A 16,778-nucleotide genomic window follows, 5' to 3' on the forward strand; every position below is an offset into this window, starting at 1 on the left:
ATCTTTTTCTTTCCTCATGATGTATTAAAATAATAGGGGGATAGGCCAGATAACTCAGTGGATGAAAGTCTGCATTTGAAGTCAAAAAGACCCGAGTTCAAATCCAGTCTTAAGACACTAGCTATTGAATAACCTTGGGCAAGTCATTCAACTTGTCTCACTGAAATAATATTTGTAAAGTAATTGGAACATAGGAAGTACTTAATAAATGCTTAGATTACTTTCTCATTCCCTTCCTAATAATGCTAAATAAAATTAAAGTTGGATATATATCCAAGATCATATGACAAGATCTGAGGAAAGAAAAAAAATATATTATAATGATAATCTTGAAAAAAAAGAGGCTGAATTCAATCATTAAATGGCAGGAGTGTACAATGGATTATAAAACAAAATTCATCACTTTCAGCCAAAAAAAAATACATTTAAAACAGAAAATAATCACACTATTAAAAGTAAAAAGTTGGGGCACAACTGACTCTGAATCAGCTGAGATCACAAAAGTAGTAGTTGTAATCATGCCTTAAAATAAAGAAACAATAAAAATAATCTATTGAAAGACAAAAATGAAGAGTATAATATATTTAACATGAAACATAATTAGTATTAAATATCATCCACCAAAATGTAGAGCATCTGACTGCTTTAACTCTTTTTTGAAGGAAAAACTAACTAAAGAAAGGAGATTATATACAAAGAGACTAATTATAGGTAACTTTAAAATAGCCTTTTCAGAACATGACAAATCAAACAAACAAATCAAAAAAAAAAAAAAACCTACCATAACTGGCAATTTCCTATTTAGTTTAATATTAATCAAAATTAATTATATACAAACATAAAAGTGGTATACTTTTCCTTTGTTTGATGGTTTGTTTACTGTTTGTTCAAAAGAATGCATTTGCAATATATAATTTGATGAATAATATTCTTGAAATTGATTCCATAAGCATCACTTATGCAAATATTCCCTATGATGATGTAGTTTGCAAACAACCCAGGTTGTCTCCTCCTCTATGATTTTAATTTAAAATCCACTCTAGAGAATGTGTCACACATACTGCAGACTATTCCATAGAACATTTAATACTTGGGAGATGACAATTCAATATTTGGGACATCCATCAATTAAACCTCAATCTTACTACATGAAAAGCTCCTTGATTTGTATTGCCTGAGAAATATTTAATGATGTATATTTTTCTATTTCAAAAGATTTCAGTGGTACAATTCATATTTGAAAAAAGGCTTAATTCAACAATATGCCTAACAAGTGTTTATCCAGCCTTTCTATCAAGACTACCAAAAAGGAGGACCTTCCAAAGCAGTCCATTGTATTTTTCAATAGTTCTAACTGTTAGGAAATGTTGCTTTACATTAAGTGTAACTTCGCTTCATTATAAATTCTATTTCTTCTTCTTAGTCCTATCCTTTGAAGGCAAAAAAAAAAAAAAAAAGTCACTTCTATTACATAAAAGCCCTTTAAATACTTGAAAATACTTTTTAAAATTAAAAAATATATATGTCTCCAATGGTTTTTCTCCAGGCAAAATACAGTCATTCTAATTGATCTTTACCCAGAAAGAAACTGAGGCCTTTACCATTCATATTACTCATCTAGAAGGTATCCATCTTACCAATATCCTTCCTCAAATGTTATGAAAGAAGCTAACATGAAGTTTCAGATGTAGTTTGAAGGAGAGCAGGACTCTCTATCAAACAGATCATTGATAATTTCAAGACAAAGCAAGAGCAAAAACATAACTAGTCAAGAGTTATAAACAGGAAAACACCTTGATGAAAGGTACCATAAAAAAATTAATTCCTATCAATATAAAACATATAGGTGCCAAATAGCACTGCATATAAATTCTTAAAAGAAAAGTTAAATGAGTTATAAGGAGAAAGTGAGTGGGGATTCTCAATTTATCACTCCTAGACCTGTATAAAGTTAACTAAAAAACAAAGAAAAAAGAAATGAAGAATCTGAACTATAGAGGGCTGGAACTGAACAAGTATAGTTGAAACAAGATTGTTAACTCAGTGGATTTGATGAGATGATAGTTCTCTAGTACACACACACACACACACACACACACACACACACACACTTAATACTTAGAATAGTGATGTAATGGTTTTCTAGTTCACACATATTCAGTGTACTATATCATACCAAGGGATTTAAGGGCTCAGAAAGACTGGAAATGAGACATTCCATCTTTGACCAGCCTGTGTGGCTGTCCTGCCTTCATCACTTCTCCACTAAGACCAAGGACTAGGGCTGATCCTGAGGTCCTCCAGAAAGTTAACCCAAATATTACAGTGAACATAATTTCAGAAATTCTCTGGAGATTATTAAATGGAAACAGAAAATATAGTAATGAATGAATCCCTCTTTATCATAAATAATATCCATCTCAATTAAAAATCAGCACCTCCTATAATGGACCTAAATTATAGGCCTTTCCAGCAAGATCTGGGGTAAAGCAAAGATGTCCATTACTCCCATCAGTATTCAAAACAGTGCTAGAAATGTTAACCAAAGCAAAAAGACAAGAAAAGGAAACTGAGGCAATAAGCATAAGTAAAGAAAAAAATTATATTTTGCAGATGATATTTTATTGTACTTAAAAAACTTGAGTCAACTAAAACAACTACTGATGAAATTAACAACTTCAGCAAATTTGCAGGATATAAAACAAGATTACATGTCTGTATATTACCTACAAAATGCAGAAGAGGAAAAAATTCCAGTAAAATATCCAAAATTGAATTCATTATGTTTTTATCATTTCTTCAAAATTTCTACTACTAAAAAGAACACTACTATCCTTCTGGTCACCCAGCTTCACAACCTAGGCATCGTCCTCAACTCCTCAATTTGTCTCATCTTCTGTGGTCAAACCCTGTTGATTCTTTCATATATGAGTCTTTTGCTTCTCTGATATTACCACTATTTTGGTGCAGGTCCTCATAACCTCACAGCTGAACTACTGCTAGCTAAGCTATTTGCCTGCCACAAGTCTCCTCTCTACTATCTATCTTTCATTCAATTAGCTATCAAAATGGTCTTCTCAAAGTACAGGTCTGACCATGTCACTCCCTTATTCAATAAACTGTAATAGCTTCCTTATCACTTCCAGACACCTAATTCCCATTTGCCATTCAAAGTCCTTCATAATCTGCTCAACATACCCACAACACCCTCCCATCCACAGACAATCCCTTTCTAGTACTCTTATGCCTTATAAACATATACTCTTGAAATAAAGTGATACTGGTCTACTTGATTTCCTCATACAATACACACCATTTCCTAACACTGGGAATTTTTGCTAAGTTTTTACACCATTAGTATTTTACAGTATTTTTATACCATTTTATAACATTTATTAGCATTTTATACCTCCTTTCAAGTCTCACTTTCTACAAGAAGCCTTTCCCAATTTCTCTTCAAGCTACTTTTCTCCCCTTCTTCTGTTGCAAACTCAACATTCTGTTCCAATAGTGACTTTAACACATTTTTTTTAAAAGATGGGTCTGTTCCCAGCAGCTCTCTTCCCCTCATTCTCTCTTATTTGTTACCCCTTTCCCTTTGGGCTTAGTTCCCCCCCCTTCCTGGTTTTATCCAATTATATAATTCTTCCTTGCAACATACTATCATTGCATTTGCTATTGCCAGTCTCTCCTAATTCCCAGAGCCTCAGAGAAATTTCTGGTATGTATTTATACCAAGCTTGCCTCTTTCTGAGGTCCTCATAGACCCTCTGACTGCTATCTCACGGGGACACAGAACACAACAGAACACTGGAGAGTAGTTACAAGCAAGCTCAGGAACTTTATTCACATGGATTTCATCTCACTCTAAAACCTCCTGCACTTCTCTCAGCAGAGCTCCAGGTGAAAAGGAACTCCTGGGGTAGTTGAGGATCTGGGTTCTTGGACTAGAGAGGCTAGCCCTCTGGATTTTTTTCCAGAATCTCCGGAAAAGAGAGCAGTTTTCAGCTGCAGCCCAATGGTGGACATTCCTTTTTGGCCACTGGAGAGTAAATTTGGATGTCTTAGGACATAACCTAATCTGTTTACCTGTTCTGTCTGTCTGTGCTAGCATTGTAATGCCAAGAAACTGAGCAAGACAGAGGTTAGAGACCAATTTAATAGTTTATTAAATGGAGAAAGATACTGGGACCGGATGGATCTTGGTCCTAGGGCTGGCCAAGACTATCATCTCAAAGAGTCCAGCCCTGAGTACTGGGACAGCAAGCTTTTTTATAGGATAACAAGAACAGTGACATAATAGGGGAGGTACTTAGGTGGGGATAACCTAATGGTGGGGGAGGCCCCTAGGATGACACAATGGAGGGAGGTTACTGATATTCTAATGACATCTAAAATGGATAAACCTTTATCTAGTCAAACATTAAGAAGGAGAGGGAATAATTATAGCCTGGGGTTTGGGGGCAGAGGAACTGAGGTAGACCTTTATCTCATCAAACATTAAGAGGGAAAGGTTATAACCTGAGGCAGAATAACTAAATAGGACAATTAGAGAAACTGGGTCACAACATTAAAAGAAACTGGGTTATGACATTAAAAGGGAACTTTGGTACAACAGTATCTGGATTCTCAGAATAATAAAATGCCGCATTAAATTCTGAGGGTTCCAGGATGTTGGATGATCCCCTCTGGTTTTAGGTGTCTTCTAAGACACATCTGCTCTGATCTGACTCTGAGCATAGGCCTGAAGGACTTTAAGCATTGAGTCAAGGGCATACTTAAGTCCCCTTCCTGCTATCCTCCCATGACATCAGCGTCTCCCTATTTCAATCAATTATGGGCAACTATGTACTTATTGGTCAAGTTCAATTTCTTGGGTAGTTCTCTCTTCTCTCCTTTAGAATTGTAAAATCCTCAGCCAATAAGGATGAGGGTCAGTGGTGGGAGGGGATATTTGCATTAGGGATTAAAAGTGCTGACCCTGCCCCCTATGGTGCTTCCTGGACCCTTTAACTGTCTGCTCCATGGGTGGGACACCCTTCTGACGAGAATGTATAATAAACTTTGCTTTGCTTCTAGAGATCTCTCCAGCTTTTTTTTTTATTAAAATGGTGATCCCTTACCATTTCTGAACTGTGCAGTCTATGTCTGTGTTCTGTGTGACTTGTCTGTTTTGTTGGCTAAAGAGCTCTACTAAAGGTTTTGGAGAACTAGTTTAAACCTAAGTGGAAAAAAAAATGCAACCTGGTAATTAGAAAGGAGGAAAAAAAAGCAATAAAATTCAAGCCTGGCCTAGGCTGGGCTGGGCAGATGAGGCTTCAGGAGGACAAAGGAGTTTATGCTAACTTCTTAGAAACTTGGGGAAAGGTTTTTGGAGAAACCTAAGGGGGGGAAAAAAACCCAACATATTCTTTTGGATAGTTTTAAAATTGTGGGAAATAATTTCACTGTTGCCTATGCTGGCTAGATTTAACTGAGTATAAAAGAACAATGGCTTGTTAAAGAGAAATCTATTAGATTCCCTGAAAGGTGTCACATGCCCCTAATTAAGTAAAGTATGTTACCTTCTGAAACACATTGGTTAGTTTGTTATATTATAACATTATGTTATGCTGTAAATCCAGCTTGCTGGACATGTGAATAAAGGTGATTTATAAAGGACTGATTTTGTAGGAGCAATTAAAGGTTTAGATGATTTTAGGGAGTAAAAGCAAGTATTGGGAAGGTATTTGGGAGGAGAAAAGAAGAAGTGGGGGAGGGAGAAAATCTTTTGTCTTCAAAGGTGAAGATGAAACTCATCCCCCACCACTGCTTTAGGCTACTTTAGCAATGGAAAAAGGTTGTAGGTTTGGGAATTGTTTAAAGTATGTAGCTTTACATACTTTAGGGAAGAGAAGAGTGAAGTACAGAGGAAAGTTTTTAATGGAGGGATTTCTGTGTGGGAAAATTGAGTGGGAAACAGGAAGGAAATCTTTTGTCCAGGGGTGCGGTTTAGCTTGCCTTCCCTTCCCCCTGCTTCTTTGGTGGTGGAGTGGGAGGAAGGACAGCCACATGGAATCCTCTCCTTCCCCCTCCCCCTAAACTATGATCCAACCGGGTTTTTTTTTTTTTTATCAAGTTGTAGCCACCTGGTTCTTGGCTAAAAGAAGCAAACTGTGATTTTAAGTTAACTGACTGAGTATTTGTTTCTTTTGATACATAATGGTTTCCTTGGTTAAAGGAATATGGTCATAAATGTGATCTATAATTTGGAAGGGTTATTTCTAAAAGTTTAATAATTTTAAGAACTTATTGGATTCTTTTATGTGGAATTAGGATATTCTGCACAAGTTTTACTTGATTGTATTGATAGTATCCTGAGGTTATGCACATCATTTAAAGGGCTTCTGAAAATAAGTTTTTTTTTTTCCTTGTCCTTTTAAAATTATTTCTGTTATGGACAATCTGCAAATTGGGATATTTGTCTACGTATTGGGTATTTTAAAGCAAACTGATTTATATTAATATAAGGTCATAGTAAATATCTGTTTCTGGAGGATTTATCCAAAACTTTGGTTAATGGGATTTGTTATATTGGAGGTAAAATTTCTTGAGCTTGTAGTTCATAGTTGTGTCCCTGCATTTTTTCCTCCTGTGACTGATTTCTATAATCAGAGCAATAGTCAATAAAAAATTGTAATTCAATTATGTCATATTGACAAGGAAGCCCTGAAACTCTAAAAATCCTTTAAGGACAGATTCTCCTTGAATCCTGGCCTCTGTAAAAGATCCCGAGTCACAGGCACCACCCTCATTGATAAATCTCATCATTTTGGTTCCCTGAATCTAGATCTCATCAATACTTTGCTGTTTCTGGATATTCAAGTTTTGTTTTTTTTTAAAGGCTTCTAAATAATGAGAGGACGAAGTGGCTGGCCAAACTATTTTGGCCTCCCAACATCTTGTAACTTTTATTTGTTAGTTTTTTTCTAGATTTTGATCAAATTATAGAATTATTGAACCACTTCTGGGACATGCATCCTGGGAAATGGATCTCCCCATTTGAAGCTTTGGTAGCTGTCAGCACATCATACCCACCCCCTGCATGGACTGAAAGCCTCTGCCCATTTCTCAGCCATAAACAGCTTAGATTGAGACCATCACCCCTGCTCCTGATGTAATTTGGACTGATATGGGGGAGTGGGAAAATAGTTGATGAATTATTGTTAAAATTTTAACTGTATTACTGTGTTTAAGATTTGGAATGGAAATTGTTAAAATTATGTAACTATTGCTGTTATGTTTGAGTGATTTTTAGGAAACCCTACTAGTCTGTTATGCATAGAAATCTTGATTCACTCTTGGGATGCATATGTGGGATGGTTATTTGATAACTCCTTTCCATGAGAATAAAAGGGAGCAAGAGATAGGAAATTGGGGGAACTGGTGTATTTTTCTCAAAATACCCAAAAGAATGGGAACCCCTAGTTCCTATTCACTTTGCCTTAGGTACTTCTGCCCCACTCCCTATCTCACTAGTTCAGATTGAATTGAAAGCCTTCTAGCAGTCCTTTTTGTTTTTTACTTCTTGCTTAAATTTGTTGGACTATAATTTGCTGGTTATGCTTTAACTTTGAAAACCCTTATTCTGCTGGAATTGCTCTGGCAGTCTCAGTTTTTTGGGATTTTTTTTTAGAAACAACCAGAAATCAGACACCTGTCTTGGCACTGGAAGTCTCTCTGATCCGTTGCTCCACTCCTGTAACCGCAGTTCCTTAATAAATATTTCAGCATTCTTAAAGGAACTTGCAGTTTGGTATCACACCTCTAAAAGTTCACAGTTTGCCTGCCTTGATCTAACTTTGCATATTCGGATCAGAAATCTGGATCCTTTCTGTAATCCTGTCTGTTCCATTGGATAGGATCAGATGGAACTACTCCAAGCCTCACCCTTCTCCCCTGGAATGGGTTGCCCTTCTGAATGGGCAGCAAGACTGTCTTGAGCCCTGCTGCTTCATAAACAGAGGCTGAGTTTAATATACAAATGACTGCAGACCACCTAACTCACAGTGAACTGTCGGTCCATCTCAAACTGGATTCTCTGGCTGAGATGCTCCAGAATTGCAGAGGACCTGACATGCTTGCAACAGGGAGCCTTTGTATTGCAGATTAACTCTGGGGTTATCAGGGAGAGATTTGTCCTTGCCATAAGTCCTTGCATTTTTCTAAATTTATTTTAGTTTATTTGCTTCACATAGGGTTGGTCAAAATTATGGTGCTAAGACGTTCCAGGTACCTAAAGGAAGGCAACTCAATGATTTGAATATTCAGAAAAGAGAGAGTGTGGAATGTTGTGCCATAGTTCCCTTTTATTGTCCTGACCCAATTTCCCTAATTGTCCTACCTCAGTTACTCTGCCTCAGGCAGAGTATCACTCTTAATCATTAGACTGTTTGATAGGATAAAGGTCTTATATCTTAAACATCATTAGAATATCAGGTGCCTCTCCCCAACTCTAATACCTCCCTCCATTATGTCATCCCAGGTGCCTCCCCCCAATATGTCATCCCCATCCAGGTGCCTATCCCCATTAGGTCATCATTCTTGTTAGCCTATAAAAAAATCTTTGTATCCGACATTCATTGCTGGATTCTTGGAGACCATAGTATGGTCTCATTCAGCCCTAGGACCAAATCATGGATCTATTTGGTCCCAGTAAATCTCTCTCTTTTAAATAAAATATTAAAGACTCTCTAATCTCTATCTTGCCTCAGTTTCTCCGGCATTACAATTTTTTAGTGGGCAAACTCCTGATTAGGAATTTGGCAAAGATTCAAGGTTCAATATTGTCTATTATTAACCTTCTGAGGCTTTATGGGGTTTGCCCAGGACCCCACACTGGGAGCAGTTCAATAGAGGGTGGTGATTATGCCCTTGGCCAAAATCTCCAATTGAATGAGATTACTTATCATGAATGGGTATGGCTCCCTCTCCAAACTGGGAGAGTTTGAGACTCAGGAACCCCCCAAAGGGTATATTGGGGCCTCTCCAAAAGGTTAAAGGGGACACAATTTACTTCAATTTCTTAATATAAGGCCAGGACTAAAATAAGGCCCATAACCATTCATCCTAATCTATATTTTGCTACCCAAAATAGAAGGCTCCAAAGGAGAGAGGCTGGTGATTTTGCATAGCCCTACCTCACTTAAAACCAATTCACTTGCAAGACAGGTAAGGCCACCGTTCAAGAAAAAAGGACAAACAATAGGCACATCTCTCCTTAGTCTGAGGCTTTTTTCTTTTAACATCCATAGGAAAAAAAAACTATTTACTCAATTTTTTACCAAGGCATTTAGCATAATTATTTAAATCAGACCAAAGAAATAAATAATCTTTTATCAATCAATAAATATGCATTTGCTAAACTTCCATTTAACCCTTCAAAGTCTTAATTTCTTTTGGGATCTAATTGGAGATATGCAGCACAAATTTTGACTTAGATGCTTCCCAAACATCTATATGCATAAACAAATTATATTTCTTTTACATACTATTTCTTTATATTACTCTGGAATTTCACTGTCGATTTTTTTCTTGAGAAACAGGATTGCTAGAACCAATGGTGGTAACGTGTAATGAAGACTTTGATTATTAAATTCCAGTATGCATATTTAAAAATTCAATCTTTTACTTTATAGTCGTATCTCACATACATAAAGAATTTAAATACATACTATAGTGTTATGGACCAGAACTTGAAACAAGGTGCTCAGTCAGTGGAATTGATAGAGACAATGATTATTTAGCATGGTACTTAACAGTTCTCTAATTCAGTACATGTATTTAGTACTTACTATAGTTCTACAATTCACACCTTTGATTAGAGAGGATATAAGCTCAAACAAACTCAGCCAGAATGAGAACTAAGGAAGAATGAGAAGTGGTGGCAGGCTCTCCTCCTTTTCTTCTCCACTGAAACCAAGACTAGAATGTAATATTCTCTTCTCTAAAATACATTGTTCTCTGGGAGCAGGTTTCTTGGGGGGCTTCTGGAGGCAGCCTTAATTTCAGTTCAGTGTAATAATCACCTCAAATGCAGCCAGGAGTTAAAAGTCCAGATCCTTTATTGTCTCCTTCAAAATAACCTGGTTAGCTTACTTAGAGGCCTATCTCTCTCCTTGGTTCTGAGAGCTCTTGCCACTAGTCCTTTGTCTCTTCCAACTTCTGCCACTATCTCCCTCTGAATCCAAAACCTCCAGCCAGCACAAAGGTGGAAAATGGAATGAATTTGACTCCGCCTCCAAGAGAGTGGGCTTGTGGGCTTCTGTGGGAGCTCCTCCTTATATATGCTTTCTTAAAGGTGTGAACTCTAATAAGTACTAAGTACATAAGTATTGTCCCTATCAATTCCAATGATGTAGCTAGCACCTTGTTTCAAGTTCTGGCCCATAACACCAGAAGGTCTCCAGAAAAGGTAGCTGAAGCCCCAGGAAAAAAGACAAGACTTTGAAAGAGACAATAAAGGATTCAGACTTTAATCCCTAGCTGCACTTGTGGCAATTACTAAACTGAAAGGAAGGTTGCCTCTAGAGACCCCAAGAGCATATTACACTACAGGAAGAAAAACTGTGTTTTATAAGGAAATTAATTCCTCAAAAACAAAGCCATTCCTGTCATTAAAACATTTCTGTGACAAACTAAGACCATATCTGGAGAAAAAATATCTATCTTGAGCCCAAAAACATTAAAAGTAAAATTCAGATTATACGTTCATGGTACTTTAAGAATCTTCTGATAATTTTTTCTACTTTTAATTAACTATCACAATACAAAGTAAAATGGCTGTCAAAAGAATAATGTAGGAATCAGAAGACTTGGGTTTAAATTTTTCCTTTTCTACTTATTGTGTAACTCTAAGCTATTTGTTTAATCTCTCTGGATCTCAATTTTCTCGTTAATAAAATAAGAGGTTGAACTCATATGACCCTAATCTTAGGGTACCTTTAAACTCTAAATTAATTATCTGTGTTATAAAGTACTAATGATGCTAATTTTATTTTTTGAAACTTTTGTGAGCTAAAAATTTATTTCTTGTGAAAATTCAGGATCTTAAAAATGAGCAAATGATACATGTTCAAAAATGATATTTTTAGGAACCATCACTATTTTAGAGATTAATTTTTTTTTTAGTTTAGTGTGTGAAATAGCAAAGAACTTTAAAAGTCTTAGTATTATTTTAATTAGTTGTAATCTAAATATAACTGAATGGGACTGATTGACTATTTCTCAGTATTGAGTCCTATCTAAATATAACTGAATGGGACTGATTGACTATTTCTCAGTATTGAGTCCTATGCCCTGTTCCCAGAGCTGGGACCCTGGGTGGAGAGGTCATATGATCTCTGGAGGGATGAACTTTGACTCCTGGAATACAGGAAGTTAATGAAGTTGTAGAAAGTGGCATGACCTGTGGGAGGCAGCCAACACTGGTAACCATTGGTCAAGGATGATTATGTCCTTTTAATCTATCCAATGAAAAAGTTCAGGTCTTTAGCTTTTAAACCCTGGACAAGCGGGAAGCTGGCCAGGTTCCAGAAGCACATACTGGAATTGGGATGGCTCCCAGATGTGTCTGGACCTCTCTCTGCAGGGATTAAATAAATGCTTTTTCTTTGTAGCTGATGTTTCTGATTAGTTAATTGGGAAAGGGGGTTTTGCACCCCACTGGTCCCAGACATTACCAACTATAATGCATAAAATAAAACACTGCAAAAACTATAACATACCTTATTGTCATAATTTAAATCTTGTCATGTAAACAAGTTGCAAGCACAATTTTTCCTCATCTTAAGAAATATGGAAACCAAATTAATGGCAGATGAATTGGAATACTGAAGTTTTATGATTCTGAGTAAAAATTTTGCTATCTCAAACCATAATGTTGAAGGCAATCATAATAAAAAAAAAACTGAAGAAATTAACAATTATTAATTCCAGTTTCATATCAGAATGCAGATTTTTTTTTTCAAACACATTATAAGCATATTTAAGGCAAAATGTAAATATGGAAGTAAAGCAAACTAAACAACAACTGATAATACCAAGCTCATATTTTAGAACTTTCAAAATAGCAAAGTAGTCTTTTAAAGAAACTTTTCACATTAAGTTACTATTGTTTTTTTAAATGGATTAACAAAAATAACTGACAAACCAAAGAGTTCAAAGAGAAAAACTTAACAATAGTCATAAATTTTCATAAATTGACATAGAAAATTGCATTCAACAATCTTTTATCCATTTAAATTTGCAAACTTAAAGTTGTGTTATTTTCCTTAATTTCCTACACTCTTTCACACAGTCTTCTTCACCCCACATTATCTAATCAGTTTCCAAATCTTTGTCATTTTATCTTCATATGTCTCATCTCCATTTTTTTCCTCTCTACTTACACAGCCACCATCAAAACTAGGCCATCATCACTTCTTACTTGGATTCTCAAAATAGTTTTCTAATGGGTCTACCTATCTGAAATATCTCTGACTCCAATCTTTCATATATCTACTGTTAATAGCAATCATTTCTAAAGACGCAGATCTGATTGTGTTACTTCCTTGCTCAATAAACTCCAGTACCTCCCTTCTATCACATGGACTAAATACAAAATCTACTTTTTAAAATCTTTTGCAACCTCCAAGCTACCCTTCTACCTTATAAAATATTATTTTTCTCTTTAAACAATCAGTCCAAGTAAACTGATCTTCCTGTTCCACACGCAAAATGTTTCACAATCCAATCTCTATGCCTTTAAATAGACTGTCCCCCTTATTTTGAATGTACTTCCTATCTATGTCTCTTAAGCTATGAAAAGTCACTAGAGATTTTATCTAAAACTTTTCTTTATCCTTCCCTGATCTCAATGTTGATGTCACCACCTCCAAAATTATTTTTTTATATACTCATATCTACTAATAGAATGTAACCTCAGTGAGGACAAGGAATGTTTTATTTTGTCTTTGGTTTTCTGACATCTGGCACAGTGCCTGACACACAGGTGCTTAATAAGGAAGGCACTAGAATTAAGAGTGATTGAAAAAGGCTTCCTGTATAGGAAGTGAGGATATTGGGGTTTAAAGGAAGCCAGCACAGTAAATTGTTGAAACAAGAGAGAGAAAGCATTCCAGGATTCCCAACAGCAAGAGAAAAATCCCAGAGCCTAGAAATTAAACAGCCAGAAGCCCACTGTTAACAAGATTAAAAAGCACATGGTGGGGAGTAAGATGTAAAAAGACCATAAAGATAAGAGGAAGCCAGGATATAAAGGGCTTTTAATGTCCAAAAAAATTTTTGTATTTGTTCTGAAGGGACTGTTGAGGTTTCTTGATTAGGGAGATGATATAATCAGACCTGTAATTTTAGAAAAAATCATCTTAGAGGTTAGAAGACAGATTGGCTGGAGGAGATACTTAAGGCAAGCAGACCCAACATGATCCTGTAGTAGTCCAAGCATGATAAGCACCATAAGGACCTGCACCAGAGTGGTGGCAGTGTCAGAAGACAAAACAGGGCCTAGTTGAGAAATGTTACAAAATGGAAATCAACACACCTTGGCAACAGATTGTATATGGGGGGCAGAAACAATGAGGACTCCAAGACTGCAAGCCTGCGGGACTGGACAGCGTTGCCCTTAGGACCCTCAAGAAAGAAGGATAAATATGATTTCTGTTTTGGACATGTTGAGTTTAAGATTTCTACCAGGTAACCAGTTGGAAATGTCTGAAAGGCAGTTGGAGATGAAAGTTTAGAGGTCAGCAGAAAGACTGTAATATTATAATGACAATAATATATAATATTATTCAAACAATACCAACCTTTTGCAACTCTTTTATTCTAGCATCTTTGACTTGCAAAATTTCTAACACTTTTCTATCCTTGGCTTCAGCTTTAGTTTTTTCTCTAGAAACAAAACAAATATATTGATTATTGTTTATAATTTTTAGTTAATCATTTAAATTTATCACATCTTCATAACGAATGCCACTTTAATGTACACCAAATTAAATTAGCTGAAGTTGACAGCCCTTGCAGAATTAATCAGAGAGCATATGGCAGGTGACAGAAATTTATAACTGTAAATAACTAAGACAACTTCATTCTACATGAACCAGTTCAGCTATTAGGCTTGAGTATCCAATATAAGAAAACCAAAATGATATTTAACATTTTTATCAAATATACTTATTCAAGTTCTTCATGGTGTCATGCTCTCAACTTTGAGAAAGTAAGGGAGAGTAGGAAGAAAGATTAATAGTAATAGCAATGGCAATGAAAGAGGCAATTAATTTGGAAGTATGCAAAAGGATAATAAGCCGGAAAACACTTCAACTAGACTATAACTACAATAGTTCTATATTATCTGGAATAGTTCTATATTTGGCTGATATACTGGCTACCAGTATATCAACATGCAACATGAAACTATAGCCATTGTGACTTTTAATTACCACATTGCCAAATACAACTTTAAAAAAAAAAAAAAAGAGTAAGCTACAATTATCACTGAGTAAAAAAAGTTCTAGTTTTTCTAGAACTTTCTGTAACTACTTATGTTGGGCTCTTTTTTCTTTGCCATTCAGGGCAACTTAATTATGTAATGTGAGCTTTTTAAGAATAAATTCCTGCTTACAATTCAAAATTTTCACTAAAATTCATTTGAAAAGCAACCAAAGTCAAAGACTAGAAGTCTAGAACTAAACACAAATTCTTGTTTAAAGGAAAAAAAGATTTTTTAAAAAGTCTTCATATTGTGTTTCTTTCTCTAAATTTTTACTTTAATGACTGAAAAAAGTGTAATGATTTCCTTTAAAAATCATTAGATGATAATACATTTTTCATATTTTTTCTGTTTATTTACAGAATTGTTCCACATGCAGTGTTTCAAAGCTAATAAAGTTATGCTACATGGCACAGTGTATAGAGTGCTGGATTTTGAGACAGGAAAGACATTTTCTTGAATTCAAATTTTGCCTCAGACTCTTACTAGTTGTGTGACCCTGAGTCATACTCAGGGGGTCACAAATAGACATAACTGAAAAACAACTGAACAAAAACAAATTATTAGTTTTACTTAACTTTTATTTCATTACAAGAGATCATTCACAAAGTAAAAAACAGTCTGTAAATGTATGTGATATATTAAAAAAAAAAAAAAACAAAGCAACTCCTCAACAAAGAAAAAGAAAGAAAATTTTAGAACAAATCAATAAAGAGATGGCTGACAAACATCAAGTAAGGAAAGTTTTATGAAGAACAGAGCATGCCAGCCTAACTTTATTTCCATTTTTTAAGAATTTTTAATCTAGACTTTGGATACAATTTCCCTGTATTTTAGCAAACTCTTAATAAAGTATGGAATGGAATTTGCTAAAAGTCCTACATGAGTTCATAATGTGCTGTGGCAGATCAAAAACAAAAACAAAAACTAATGATTAGGTGACATTAAAAAGGCATTTTTCAAGATAGAGGGAACTAATTATCCTCACTGGGCTTCATCCAACTATTGTGTTCAGGTGTGGTCACTACATTTTAAACAATACATTAAAAAATTTAACATTATTCAGAAGAAGGCAAGGAGAATAATGAAGGGCCTTGAGGCCATGTCATAAAAGGATTAGATGAATTTTAATTGATCATATTTAACCTGGAGAAGTGAAGGCTCAGTGAGAATATGTTAGCTATCCAAGTATTTTATAGAGCATCTTGTGGAGAAAGAATCAGACACTCCTAGAGATAAAATAGGTAACTAAGAGGGGCTGACAGAAAAAGCCTAAAGTATTGACAAAATTATAATATTCCCTGAGGCAAGCAGGAAAGGGCACTGATGGGGATCCATTCAGCTTTTTTTTTTTTTTTTTTTAATTAGTATTATAGCTTTTTATTTACAATATATATGCATAGGTTATTTTTCAGCATTGACAGTTGCAAATCCTTTTGTTCCAACTTTTTTCCCTCCTTCCCCCCACCCCTTCCCCCAGATGGCAGGTTGACCAATACATGTTAAATATGTTAAAGTATAAGTTAAATACAATATATGTATACATGTCCAAACAGTTATTTTGCTGTATAAAAAGAATCAGACTTTGAAATACTGTACAATTAGCCTGTGAAGAAAATCAAAAATGCAGGTGGACAAAAATAAAGGGATTTGGAATTCCATGTAGTGGTTCATAGTCATCTCCCAGAGTTCTTTCCCTGGGTGTAGTTGGTTCAGTTCATTACTGCTCTATTGGAACTGATTTGGTTCATCTCATTGTTGAAGTGGGCCACGTCCACTAGCCACTCAACTTTACTGTCTCATCCCAGTCACTAGTGTTTGGCAAAAGTAATATAGAATCAGGGGCAATGGGTGGATACTGTAAAGAGGCCAGTTTAAGTTTGATTGAGAGTAGGGGGAAGAGGGGAAAGGAGATTGGGAGAGAGAAGGGGCGAGACAAGAGGGAAAAATATGAAGCAGGAAGCTTCCAAACAAGTGGATCTGTCCATGAGAAGGGCAGTGAGGTGATAGGACTGGAATCAGGAAGTCCTGAGATCAACTCCTATCTCAAATACTTGCTATATATTTAACCCTGTTTGCCTTGGTTTTCCTGTTTAAAAAAAAAAAATTCTGTAAAATGAGCTGGAAAAAATGGTGAACCACTCCAGTATCTTTGCCAAGAGAACTTCAAATGAGGTCATGAAAAGTCTAACATTACGGAAGAGCAAAGAGAAAAAAGGGCAAAGAAGTTCTCAGAGTTTGTGCTCCC

The 16,778-nt window shown here is 35.6% G+C and overlaps 1 protein-coding gene across 3 annotated transcripts in view; it reads right to left on the reverse strand.

The window, feature by feature from the left end:
* The window catches only part of CNTLN (centlein), a 429,193-nt gene that overhangs the window by 321,220 nt on the left and 91,195 nt on the right, over positions 1–16,778 (reverse strand). For all 3 annotated transcript variants that reach the window (XM_031961486.1, XM_031961482.1, XM_031961489.1), the window contains exon 3: positions 13,848–13,932. In XM_031961486.1, the coding sequence (XP_031817346.1) occupies positions 13,848–13,932 (85 nt within the window). The remainder of the gene's footprint in view (positions 1–13,847; positions 13,933–16,778) is intronic.

Source organism: Sarcophilus harrisii, chromosome 1 (assembly GCF_902635505.1).
Source record: "Sarcophilus harrisii chromosome 1, mSarHar1.11, whole genome shotgun sequence".
Taxonomy (NCBI): Eukaryota; Metazoa; Chordata; class Mammalia; order Dasyuromorphia; family Dasyuridae; genus Sarcophilus; species Sarcophilus harrisii.